General features: G+C 34.5%; 1 protein-coding gene across 2 annotated transcripts; it reads left to right on the forward strand.

The window, feature by feature from the left end:
• The first annotated feature begins 1,722 nt into the window (after positions 1 to 1,722).
• LOC113395328 (putative bifunctional UDP-N-acetylglucosamine transferase and deubiquitinase ALG13) lies at positions 1,723 to 11,949 on the forward strand. 2 transcript variants are annotated; one of them, XM_064216233.1, is made up of 15 exons: positions 1,723 to 1,898; positions 2,139 to 2,389; positions 2,468 to 2,565; positions 3,586 to 3,740; positions 4,091 to 4,552; positions 4,621 to 4,914; positions 5,102 to 5,274; positions 6,461 to 6,556; positions 8,455 to 8,542; positions 8,918 to 9,058; positions 9,165 to 9,280; positions 9,514 to 9,620; positions 10,022 to 10,123; positions 10,925 to 11,052; positions 11,334 to 11,949. In XM_064216233.1, exons 2-15 carry the CDS (start codon positions 2,159 to 2,161, stop codon positions 11,468 to 11,470), a joined length of 2,328 nt encoding a protein of 775 aa, XP_064072303.1. In that variant the 5' UTR covers positions 1,723 to 1,898; positions 2,139 to 2,158; the 3' UTR covers positions 11,471 to 11,949. The 2 variants fall into 2 exon arrangements, with proteins under 2 accessions (XP_064072303.1, XP_026488696.2); XM_026632911.2 differs by having other exon boundaries at positions 1,724 to 1,898; positions 8,452 to 8,542.
• Positions 11,950 to 13,048: the final 1,099 nt, after the last annotated feature.

Here is a 13,048-nt window from a genome sequence, read left to right on the forward strand (position 1 = left end):
GTTTGATATTTAGTTGTATGCTAATAGAGCGTGCTTTTAATGAGTGCTCATTGAGCGTGTGAGTCTGTAACTGCTGCTCTAAGGCCTATCCTTTGATGAGAAGATTTGGAGATAATTCCACAACGCTGAACCAATGGTGATTGATGGATACACAGGTTGTGTGACAGAATTTGAAATTCCATTTTAAACCGCAATCAGCATCGAACAGTTGTTGCTAGTTAGTGGAAATCAAGCTTAAGTTCAACATCTATTAAATACCAATACATTAAAAAATAATAACACTTCCAATACTCCCTTACTATTATATCTGTCAATGGAAAAATGTCTTATCAGTAGGGCCATATCACAGTTTGCTTCTCGGCTCAAAAAGAGAGTACCCTTTTTTTTTTTTTTATTCATTAAATAATAACTGGTTCATCTTATAAAACATATTTGTTTCTATAATACAGTCTATAGGAGAAATATAACATTTTTGAGCACGATATTTATTTATAAAAGTACAATAAAACAAACTTTCCAAATACGTATTACATGTATTCAATTTTATAGCAGTGTGCTTTGTAGTTTCAATCGGATCCGTTTGTGCGAAATAAGTGCTAATCCGATTGTAACGGATTACAGAACATTCACATCAGTGAAGTTAAGCATACGACTTAAACCGACCATACATACATTATACCATAATTCGTCCGTAAAATATTTTAATACTAATACTTCACCTGAAGTTACCGTTTATTTAAATATAATATTTTTTTATTTTATATTCAATATATAAGGTACTACTAGGTGTTATACTGGACTTTGTGCAAGGCTATGAAGTATGAACTGTGGTGATCATTTATAATCAGGATACTTAGTTGACCGTCCGCCGTCATATATCATAAATAATAAAATTTGTAGCATTGGTATGTGAAAATTGATTTGTTTTACGAGCAATGGTTGAAAAATTTCCATTTGGATACAAAATAAATTAAAATAAAAAGGGAGAGAGTTTTGCTTTTTTTGTAGTTTTTATTGTATGTAGGGTATGTAAAATGTAAAAAGAATAAAATACTCTTCAAAATCGAAATATATTTTGATGGATTTTAGAATATTATTTACGGCTTAATATCTAAATATATCATTAATAAAAATAGATATATAACGTATTAAGTTGAGTATTATCGATTTCAATTTCTATTTAACGAATATTGCCATAACAGATAATTTAATCATTGCAGTATAATTGAAAAATCCCACATTCTTATAGTTATTCGAAATTCCACGCTTTTTCATTATCTATTTATTTTTTACAGTGTTAAAGGGAATTCTACGTGAACGTGGAACATTTATAATTTTTTTAACATAAAGTTTTAAATTAATCGACAAAAGATAAAAGTATTTCAAGAACTTTATTGTAGAAGAGATCTTAATATCGCAGTTACTGCTGTTATACTAAATAATAAAGATTTTAGTAGCATAGTACGCTGAACTACACATTATAATGACAACAATCTTATAGCAAAATTGGAGCATTGCTTAGAACCCTGTATAGAAATACACAAACTAAGATTTTATTTAAAAATAACTAGTACAAAATATAAAACGGAAAGAAAATAGATAAAAACGTTTTTGTAATAATAGATATATTATTTTGGTATAACATTTTTTCCTGATATTGATAGAATACAACCATAGAGTATTTTATTATATCGGAGATTATCTGTGGAAACATAGGTAACATTTTTGCAAATTGGCATTTTGAATGTATTTTGATGTAATTTTGATTTTCCTTCCCGCCGGCTCTTGACGGTTGCTTTTGGCACGTGCATTTTTTCCCCTTAGTATCCCTGAAATATTATAAGTTATTTCTGTTTAAAGTTTAATACTGATGCTGACAGTTGGAATTAATCTATTCGGTAAGTGTTTGTATGATTATTTCACGTATTATATTTGCTATTTTATGTGCACGTGTTGTATATCGTAGACAGCAAAACAACCATTTGCATTTACTAGACAGCGTAGTTACGATATGGTTTTGCAAATCAATTGTGAACGTCGCGAAATGTTATTTTTCTATGTGACGCGAAATACTTGTAAGGAATAACGTGTAATCACTCGTTTTGATAGTAGCGTCATTTGTTTTTGTTTACCTACAGATTGTTAGCAGTGTTAAACAATGTCACCTTCTCCGATCCGATGCCGTGGGCCGTGGAAAATACATAAACGCTTATCCGAGCCAGATCGTTGGCTGGATGAGATGGGTTTTTTTAGAAAACATACGGCTCGAGATTCGACCTGTCTCTTTAGAGCTGTTTCGGAAAATATATATAATACGCAGCGCTATTTTCACAAAGTTCGTCTCGACTGCGTTCAATTCATGGCTTCAAAGCGACATCTTTTCGAAGGGGTAGGGCTTATCATTTAATACTGTTGATTAGGATTTAATAGAGAACTAGGTGTTAACATGTTTTATTTTGTTTTATAGTCGTTAAGTTGTCCATTCGAAAACTATCTTAAAGAGATGTCTAATCCGTCAGAATTCGGTGGGCTGATTGAAATATCGGCTATGAGCCACTGTTATAGGTAAGGATGATAATTACATTATTTTGTTTATGTATTTTTCCAATTTTACGCGTCATTTTAATTTCTAATAAGATTATACAGCTTAAACCTGAATTCATACTTTACACATTTACTGTATTTTTCTAAAATTGTAAAATAAAAATATATTTTAACGCAATTACAAGGCAAATTGAAATCGCAATCAAATATTTTAGTATGTAAATTTGTTATGAAATAGATTTGTTAAATTATAAAATATTTATCCTTATCCATGATCACTTAAAAAGGGACAGTATTCATATTAATACATAGTTAAGAATCCACGTCGAATGGTCAGGAAAACAATAAATAAAACCAAAACAGCCTTATATTATAATGCAATACAATTTATTGCACACATTTTATGAATTTGTGTTTATTAATATTGCCTTCATTATTGAATATTTTTACTTAACTGCTCTAAACTAAACTTCTCATAATATAATTTAATTTGCCTACTTTGGTATATCACAATTTCTCAAATAACCATTTAGGGCGGCTCTTCCTGCAAAAATTTAAATTTCATAATTAAATTTTGTGACTAACGATTTGGGACCTCCAATATTTCCTATCATCTGTAGATTTTATGAATACATAAAAAATGGCTAATATTTATTTAGACATTTGTTGTTTCTTTACATACAACATACTTTTATATGTTTCAAATTCAGTGTAGCATCCACATATTAATTTTTACATTATTTTGAATTATAATATATGAAAAGGCAAGTAATCTTTTTTATAAATTAACAATGCATATTTTTTAAGAAAGCAATTTTGTATTTATTATTATAACTCCAACATTAACAATTTAATTCCTATTGTTCTCTATATCTTCATTAGTCTGTAAAAATATTTCGAAATTCACCTTATGTCTATGTAAAATAAAACTTGCAATCCACACTTACATTGTATTTAAAACAATATGAATTAACAACTTTACTTGCCGATCAATGTAATTTTAATTTACCAAAGATTGCAAATATTATAATAATTTTACAGACGGGACTTTGTGATTTTCGAAGCTAACAAGGGCCCACAAACTAAAATTTGTAATGGTTATGGAGACACTATTTACCTGTTTTACTCGCCCGATACTAAGCACTTTGATGCTGTGTATACCAAAGAATTCATAAATGCTTCATCATTTTGTCAGTGTAAGTGATAAACGAAAGTTATTAATATTTATTTAAAAACTTTGCTACAGGTTGAAATCATTTCCTTTATGTACATTAACTATAAATAAAAAATTACAAAGAGCTTTATTGTAATAGCTTCTGCGAGTAATATTTCATGTTTGACAAGAAAGTAGATGGTTGTTTCTTCTTAAATTTATGCAATATAATTTGCATCATTACACTTTTTCCATAATTTCACAAATATATTAAAATTTCTCTTATTTATTGCAATCTTGCCAGTCTTTCCTTCGGTGGACAACGGTAAGCCTTATATCCTTATTTTTAAGCAAACTTATACCATTAGTTTCAACATTTCAATGTTTTTGTAGCATTGGTATATGAAATACTTTACGACGGTGTTTACCAACTGAAGGACTTGCCTTACGCTGTCGATAAAATGTTACACGATAAGATACCGACAAACCACATTGAGTACTTCATGTCTGAAAATGTGGAACGTCGCAAGAAACAGAAGGAACGAGCTAAGATTTTCATCGAAGCTCCTAGTGAAGATGACAAGGATCGGAATAATAATGCTGTAGCATTGAAATGCAAACATCACACTGAAGACATGGAAAGAGCCAGTCTTTTGAAGGAGTCGTTGAGTATTTTTGTGTTCAACCGCAGTCTCATACAACTGGAGAATGTCTGCATGAATTGTCTGAATGTCAACAGTGCTAAGGATTTACTTGAGAACAGCATAACTCCATTTCCATACAAAGTTGCGAAGGCCCTAGATCCCGATATTTACCGTAATATCGAATTTGATGTCTGGAGTGAGCTTCGAAGAGGTACTAGAGTTACTAGATCAGTTAGTGGCGTTAGGAATAATTATTATAAATGCAATATGTGTTTGCAGAGCTGCGTTACGGTGCAAGGTACTGTGATGGAACGACACTGCAAGTCGGTGTTAAATGTCTTTGTAAACTACAGCCCGATCAGACCATAGCTTATCACTGTCACATCCAGGAGATGCGTCCGGACGGTGGGCCCTGTCTGGTCTTTATTGAGGAATTGGGAGAGAAACGTCTCGTAAATTATGATCAGTTAGAACCATTGCCGGTAGATGAGATCAAGCCCTGGGCACCTCCCTATAGATACTCGCGTGCCAATTCACAAATGGTTAATATAAGCCAAATGTTGCAGCAAATAGGTGTGATTTTTGTTTTTTAACATTGAATAAAATGTACATAATACTTGCACCTTTAACATATATAATAAAAGTATCATTTGCACAGCAAAATTCTCACTACATTGTTAATAAGTCTGAAAAGAGTAGTATTGATCATTGTATATTTTATATAAGCAACGTTGCTGCAAAATGTTATGTTTTGACACAGGCAACATATCCCGCAAACAAGGGTTAACCAAGACACGAAACAAAACAAAAGTAGACGATCAGAAGAATGAGAGTGTACCCAAGGCCTCACAGCTGGAGGACAAATGTCAACTGTACCCGCAACAGATCTACACTTATCCACATCTGGACTACTTAAACTTTCAACCAATGCCCGTTAGTTAAAAGTAGCGAGTAGGCTAGGTTTAGTAGTCTCATGTTTATAAGCATACCACTTATGTATAATTTGCCATTAAATAAATGATTCAATCCTATTTCTTTTTTTTTTTTTTTAATTCAACAAACAAAGGCATTATATAATTCTTTTATAAGGCATTATACAATTGTTCCTTTGTCAAATTTTACTTTAATAATTTTATTTATAATATATAACCAAAAGTGGTATGCATATTTGCATTCATGTGTTTTAAATCCATATCGTAGCTATGGTAGTGATGTAGTTTGATTGTTTTGTTATGTAAATTAAATGTTAATGATGGTTATCAATAAAAGATATTTATGATTGATTATTTTTTTTTGTATTTCAATTTGTTGGTTGAAATTAAAGTTGATTCCCTTGGTTGTATATTTTAAAAAAAGTTCTGTAACTCAGAATATTGACTTAAGAATAATATTGGTTAAAAAAAGAAAAAAAAGCTTAAATTTTTTATGTATTGTTTTGATATAAATTTTGTGTGTGTGCAATTTCTTTGGGAATGAACTATAGTATTTATTTAGTGACCGTAGTGCGGTTGTTTATATAGGTAGATGTGTGTGGTAATTTGAAGTATACATTTAGTTGTAGTGACACTTGTAATGAGTGTGTAAACTTGACACTGCTGCACAATACTGTTGACTTCCCATAAATTATTATAATACACTTTATCAAAATATATATTTTTTTAAATATATATATTTATATGTATAACTATACGGTCTATTCCTACCACAAGGGGAGTGAAGTAAAATAAACTACTTTGACATTGAATTGTTTGGATATCATTGGTATCGTAAATAATCTGTAATATTCATTATGGAAACTTTGGAAGTAAAATTAAAATGTATATATATACTGAAGTCGAATAGTATTGCATTATATATAAAAATAAACTCTATTGTGCATAACATAGCAGAGCTACATATATGCGAATAGCATGGAATATTTAAATATAAGGTTTGTTTACCTTTACTCCTTCTAAGATTGATAGATTGATTGATGTACTGTATATAACTAAAGTATATATATTGTCTTACTGTGGGATTTAAATGGGAAGTCGACAGTTATCATCAAATCGTTCATTCAATATATATTAACAGTTATATCAACAGTTGTTCAGTGTGGTGACGTGTGTATTGTGTGCAGGTTGAAGTGAAAACCTTGCCCCTGATGGTGGACTGTCGGCCGGCGGGCGCTCCGCCCCACGAGCTCGCGCACGCCACCGACGCGCTGCACACACAGGTACCTCACTGATTATATTTTGTGTAGTTATTGTTTAAATCAACACTTAAAACTAACGTTTTGAAGTTATATATCTAGCAATATATTTGATATTATATTTAGCAAGTTTATAAAACAAAAGGAGTGTTCATTTGAGATCAACATCAATTTGAATATTTTTAAAATTTGGAAACAATAAATAAATTAAGTTAAGTGAAACGGCATTATTACTAAACAAATAATAAGAAATATTAATGATTCAAATATAGTTTACGTTGTTACCTTTATACATAATATCAAATTATTATATATATATATATAATTATCTTACAGTATTTTTTGAACAGTAAGAGTGATCCTAATTGACACAATAATTAATATAATCTGCAATTGAGTTGACCATGATTCTGTTTTATATTCATTAAAATGTAATCAGTACACGTAAGTTGAATTGTAAATCCCCGAACTATCGATAAGGTGGCCATATTTGAAAAAAAAAAAAATTAGCTTTATTGCCAGTGTAAAAATCAGTCTGCTAGTTTAAACATAAAATGTCAACCATTCCTTTTTACTACTTATTTCCACGTCAATTGAACTATCAAAGTGCCATTTTTACAAATCCATAATGAATACCATAGTCCATTTTGAACAATGATACACTGCAATTCAATTTCACAGTAATTTGATAATCTTTACTCCTTGGGATAGGTATAACCTATAGTTTAAAAAAAGCAGCCAAGTGCGAGTCGGACTCGCCCATGAAGGGATCCGTAGCAGCGAGTAACAAGGTTTATGTTTATGAAATTAAATGTTTTTTTTTTTTTTTAAATATTTGAGTTGATTGAATGAAAGGTAAATTGCGGTTTACGATTTATGAAATAAAAAAAAACTACTTACTAGCAAACCAATTTTGGGTGGAAGTTAACATGGTAATGCACATCATTATTTTTTTTTTTAATTTTATCATTCTTATTTTAAAAGTTACAGGGGGGGGACACATTTTGCGAATTTGGAAGTCTCTCCCGCTAACTATTCACCTAAGAAAAAAAATATGTTAGCAACCTCGATATAATTTTTGAAGCCCTATCCATACACGTATGGGATTGATGAAAAAAAAATAAGTATGCGGGAACCCCCAAAATTAATTGTTTTTTTTTTCTATTTTTGTGTGAAAATCTTAATGCGGTTCACATAATACATCTTCTTACTAAGTTTCCACAGTATAGTTCTTATAGTTTCGGAAAAAAGTGGCTGTGACATACGGACGGACGGACGGACAGACAGACAGACAGACAGACAGACATGACGAATCTATTAGGGTTCCGTTTTGTGCCATTTGGCTACGGAACCTTAAAAAGAAACAAAAAAATTAAATCTTATCACTAGTAAATCACCGACAGTGTTAACTAACTAATTACTTATATAAATAAATAATTTAAAACATCTAAACATTACGAAATCCGTCTAGTGTACTTATGTATACAAGCATACTACTAGCTAAGTATCATCTGATTAAAATTAAATTAGTATTTCCTTTAGTATTCTATCAACTCTTAAGGCGACAAGACTATCAAGTAAAAAATTGTATTTAAAATGGTGAGATTGTTTATATAAATTTATAATTGTCTTGTAATGGTTTATGTTCTTATATCATAACGCGTGCCAGAAATGATAACATTTACATTGCGGTTAGTACTACATTTGTACCGATAGCAAAAACATTTTTTTTTTTTGTTGTAAAATGCAAATTTAATAATTTTTATTTGTTACGTTACATTTTGAGCTATCACATCTCGCTACGCAATGAAAAGTTGTGATTTTTACGTGAAAACCCTAACTATAACATCGAGCCGGACATTTCGGCCGATAGCTCAGGGGATTCGCGGGTCCCAATCGTTTGACCGCCGTGTGTGCAGCAGGCCGCCGGCGGAGACATGGCGCCGGCCGCGCGCGCGCCCACGCCCGCCGCCGGCGCGGCGCCCTTCGCGCACTCCTACGCCAACAACGGTGAGTCTGATGGGGAGCTTGCCCTCCCTGTGGGGCATCGTGATGTACGGGCCGCTTTATAGGGAGTTTGTTTATTTAGAAGGAAGAAGGAGAACGGTAACAATAATGTACGTAAAGAAAACGAGGAAGAAACAAATAAAACTTATGGAAAACTAAATTTAAGCAAAGAAAAGTTCAGATACAAAAAATAAAATTTTTTTATATTCAAATTGTTTGCATTTGAAATCACCTCTCAAACAGGGTATATAATAAAAACTTTGGGGTTTTTTTAATACGATATTTAGCCTCATCACAGCGGTAATTTGAAGTAGTCCGAGGGGGTGGGGTGTGGTCTGTGGAGTAGCGTAGTGGAGCTGACGGCCCGTGTGCCCGCAGGCGTGGCGGGCTACTGCGCGCCGTACTGCGGCGTGAAGTCGCTGGTGTGGTGCGGGCCGCACCCGCCGCCGCCGCCGCCGCCCGTCAACCCGCACGTGTACAAGAGCGTGCAGCCCAGCGGCGCCGACCTGCCCATGAACGGTGCGGACCCTATCCACTCCATATATTCGTTTCCACTTTCCATATTATCTTTTTGCCGCTATGAATCTAATCATTTTCTATAACATCACCCTCGATGCGTTTTCAGACATCGCGACTTTGCGGTTCTACTTTAACCTGGGCGTGGAGTGCATGTGGGCGGCCTACGGGCCTCCGCCCCCCGCGCCGCCGCCCCGGCACTACTCGCCGAGGGATCTCGCACAGGTCTCTGATTTAAATTTTACCGAGCTGATAATTGCTTCGATTGATGTTCAAGCAAATCGGCCACGTGAGCGAAAGCGGCAGTTTTATATTGTGAATCTAATATTATCTTTTTAACGGTGACTAGGAAATCCATAATATGCTATTACGCCTAATATAATAGTTAAGTCTTACAATTGGAGCGGGTTGAGTTGAATAGTATAGCTGAGCAAACAAACAAACCGGTGGTCCCGCAGGACATGCAGCAGGTGTCGCTGCAGGAGCGCGAGGGCCCCAAGCACAAGCCGGACAAGCCGCCGCTGGCGCCCCCCAAGCCGCCGCAGCGACCGCTGCTCGGGCCCCGGTACGCACTGCACACTGTTAATACCTCCCCCTTTTACCTAACCCTGTTACAGGTAAAACTAACATGTATAATCTGAGCAGAGTCTTTGACCCATTTTTCTCAGGTCAGGGTCGGTATGGTATTTCCGAATTAATCTAAGATCCTGTGAATTAGGATTGTAGAAAAATTATACTTGTAGTTATTTATTACTAATTCCTAAACTCAAGAAAGTCAGCAGAGTGGAGAGAATTGTATATGAAGTGAAGGACTCGGTTCTGAATATCCCGGAAAAAAATAACTATTCATTCGGTTTTAAGACTCCAAGACATATTCAATTACTGTTAAATTAGGATATTAAATTTAGATAGAGAGATTCATTCGAAACCATTTTTTTTTATTGTACTGTTTTTATTTATGTACAGATTTAAACGTGGCGGCAACAACCAGGACGGCAACCAGAACAACGGCCACAACCAGAACAAGGGTCACAACAACAACATGCCCAATAAGGGACCTAACAACCGGTGAGTAACTGATTACACGGAAACAATTGCCTCGCTAGTCATCTCACAGACGGCCTGGCTTAGACCGGTATTCTGATATGTTGGATTGTTTCTTGTAATTAATTCTCAGTAACTGCCCGGAGTAGCAGACCCTCCTGACACTCGATGATCATGTTAAGCTGCTGGTCAGCTAGTGTTCCATGGAGTGTCAGAGTAAGGGCAGAGAGTAAACTGTGCAGGCAGATGAATGGAGTTATAATAAAATTTATTATTATTTTATGGAAATATTACTGTATAGGATGTAACAATAATATTTATTTGTTTTTTTTAATTAACTCCATTTAATATATGTTACATAGCTGTGTGGTAAATTATCGCAGTGTAAAAAGTAAAGTTGTATCATATTAACTTTGCATGGATACATAGTCTATTCCGATCAATAGGACAAAAGCTATATAAACAACATTTGACAGTAAATTGACGCGATGTCAGCGGTTTGTAGAGCTTGAGTAATCTATGATATTTATCATTATGGATTTGCGAAAATATCGCGTTTCGGACGTTGACGAAACTGCTGTCAGAACTTTGCAATGAAAATGGATATAAGTAGTCAAGTGGAATCGTGTTGTATTATAAATATTGATATATTACTCAAGAATTCTTAGTAGTGCACTGAATGTGCAGCTGAGCCACTAGCGAATCGTATGGAATACGTAAATACGTAAGGGTTGTTTACCCTTATTCCTATTCCGATCGGAATAGACGAGAGATGTTGCGAGTGCAAGTGGTTGTGATACGCTAAGAGTGAAGTGCGCTGCGCAGGCGCAGCTCGGCGGCCGAGGCGCGCTACGCGGACGAGTGCGCGGAGCCGCCGCTCGTGTCGTTCCCCTACATCCCCTACCCGCCGCCGCTCTACCCCGTGCCCTACTACCCCGTCGACTCCGACCCCGGTGAGTGCCCACGGTGGTATCCATCTTTTTTTATTTGTATATTAGTTAAGTATGTAAACTATACCGGTTGAACTAGGTATTATTTTCTGGCGATAATGAGGCTACTCGTAATACTTTCTTCGCGTTTGAAGTGTGCAAAAACCTTCTAAATTATACAACGATACAATAACATTAATAACAGATATACCTATCTCAGTGATTTGTATTTTAAAACGGGTATCTCGATTGGTGCGGCCCGACCATTATTTCAATGTTTTGATTGTTTACCGTTCGTTTTCCAGCGATGATGGGAATGATGGGCGGCATGGGCTACGTGGGCTACGACGAGGGGGTGGAGTACGCGCCCGTGCAGCACTTCTACCCGCCGCCCTACCCGCACCCCCACCCGCACCCGCACCACCACTCCGAGCACAAGTAGACGTGCCGCTACCGCCACCACCACCCACGGCTACCGGAAATTTAATGCTCTCTAATAGTAAAACTTACAATCAGTATAAACTAAAGTTAACTGAATATATATCAAGATTCGGCCATTAATCCTTAAAATATAAATTAGGTAGTATTGGAACAGTCATTTTTTAAAATATATTTAACATATTACGAATGGTCTATAAAATGCACGGTGGTATCAAGTTCAAACAATATACGTATATATCACAGTGCAAATACCATTTTAGTTGATTTTTATAAATATGAAGCTGATGTTAAAATAAAAAATAAAAAAACATTACAAGTTTCGTCAAACTCATGTATATCTGTACTTAAAAGAAGTAACAAACCTTAACTCCAATATTATATTCTAAATCATTTTTTTTTAAACATTATTATTGTGTTTTTAAAATTCAAATTTAAAATTAATCAGCAATAATAGTCAACATTTTATTTAAAAAAAATATATATATATATTTATATTTAATAGCATTTTTATTCTTTTAAGTACAGATATTTAATAGTTTTACATTGAACAAGTGAAAAATATAAAAAAATTAATAGTCAAAATAACATCAAATACAAGGAGTTAATTTATTAATTTGAAATGAAAATTAAAGACTGATATATATTTGTATCAATGGGACCCACCTTTTTCAATAACTACATACATATACCACTTTATATAAAATATTCAACATTATTCAAGGAATATTTACTCTGTATCGGCTAAGAAGATCCACAACGACTTTGCTCATCGAAAACGGTATACGATTAATATATGGCACTGACTAGACGTAATGGAATTCATTTTGTATCTCGTAAAATACTGCGCTTTCGCAAGAGGAAACAACTCTCGGCTCAAATTCAACGTCAATTTTCAAAAATAAAGGACCGATTAAACTTATTTATAAATAAATGTACTGTTTAAATAATCTTAATATATATTCGTTTGTATTGCCGCAGCCGGTTTTGGTAACGTTGTATCATGGAGGCCTGACTCGTCTGCGGGGGGTCGGAGGGAGGCGCAGTATTTTACTTACAAAATTCTTTGTACAGTGACAATAGATAGCCTGTTGTCTCGTGAAATGTTTGTGTCGTAATATGTACTTAATGTTATGTGTTAGGCTGTATGTACCGACGGGCGCATCCTGTGACTATTGTGACTAACGAGGCCCGCGATGTAACCGTACGAGTAGAATCTAATAATCGTCTAAATAAAACGTATGTCGTCTATTATATACGTGTAATACTTCCTTCTGAACTTATAACCTTTTGTCGAAGATTGCCACCGGCTGCCGGTCGCGGTTATCGTTACGTTATCGTTAAGTGTTCATCGGTGCTGCAAAATTGAAGAGGTTGACAGGGTTATCGAGATATTTTTGTAGAGGTTCGGAATTATACACTAGTGATTAGGCGCCGGCGTTCCCTCTAAGGTGAGCTGGCGATGTTATGTATAGGTGCGTCGATGACTGTATTGTTTGCCTATAGTTTGCCCCCCATTCGCAACACTCGTGCTCAAAATATATATTGTATTGTTTTTACATTTATTTTATATATACGTTAA

The sequence above is a fragment of the Vanessa tameamea genome, chromosome 11 (genome assembly GCF_037043105.1).
Source record: "Vanessa tameamea isolate UH-Manoa-2023 chromosome 11, ilVanTame1 primary haplotype, whole genome shotgun sequence".
Classification (NCBI taxonomy): domain Eukaryota; kingdom Metazoa; phylum Arthropoda; class Insecta; order Lepidoptera; family Nymphalidae; genus Vanessa; species Vanessa tameamea.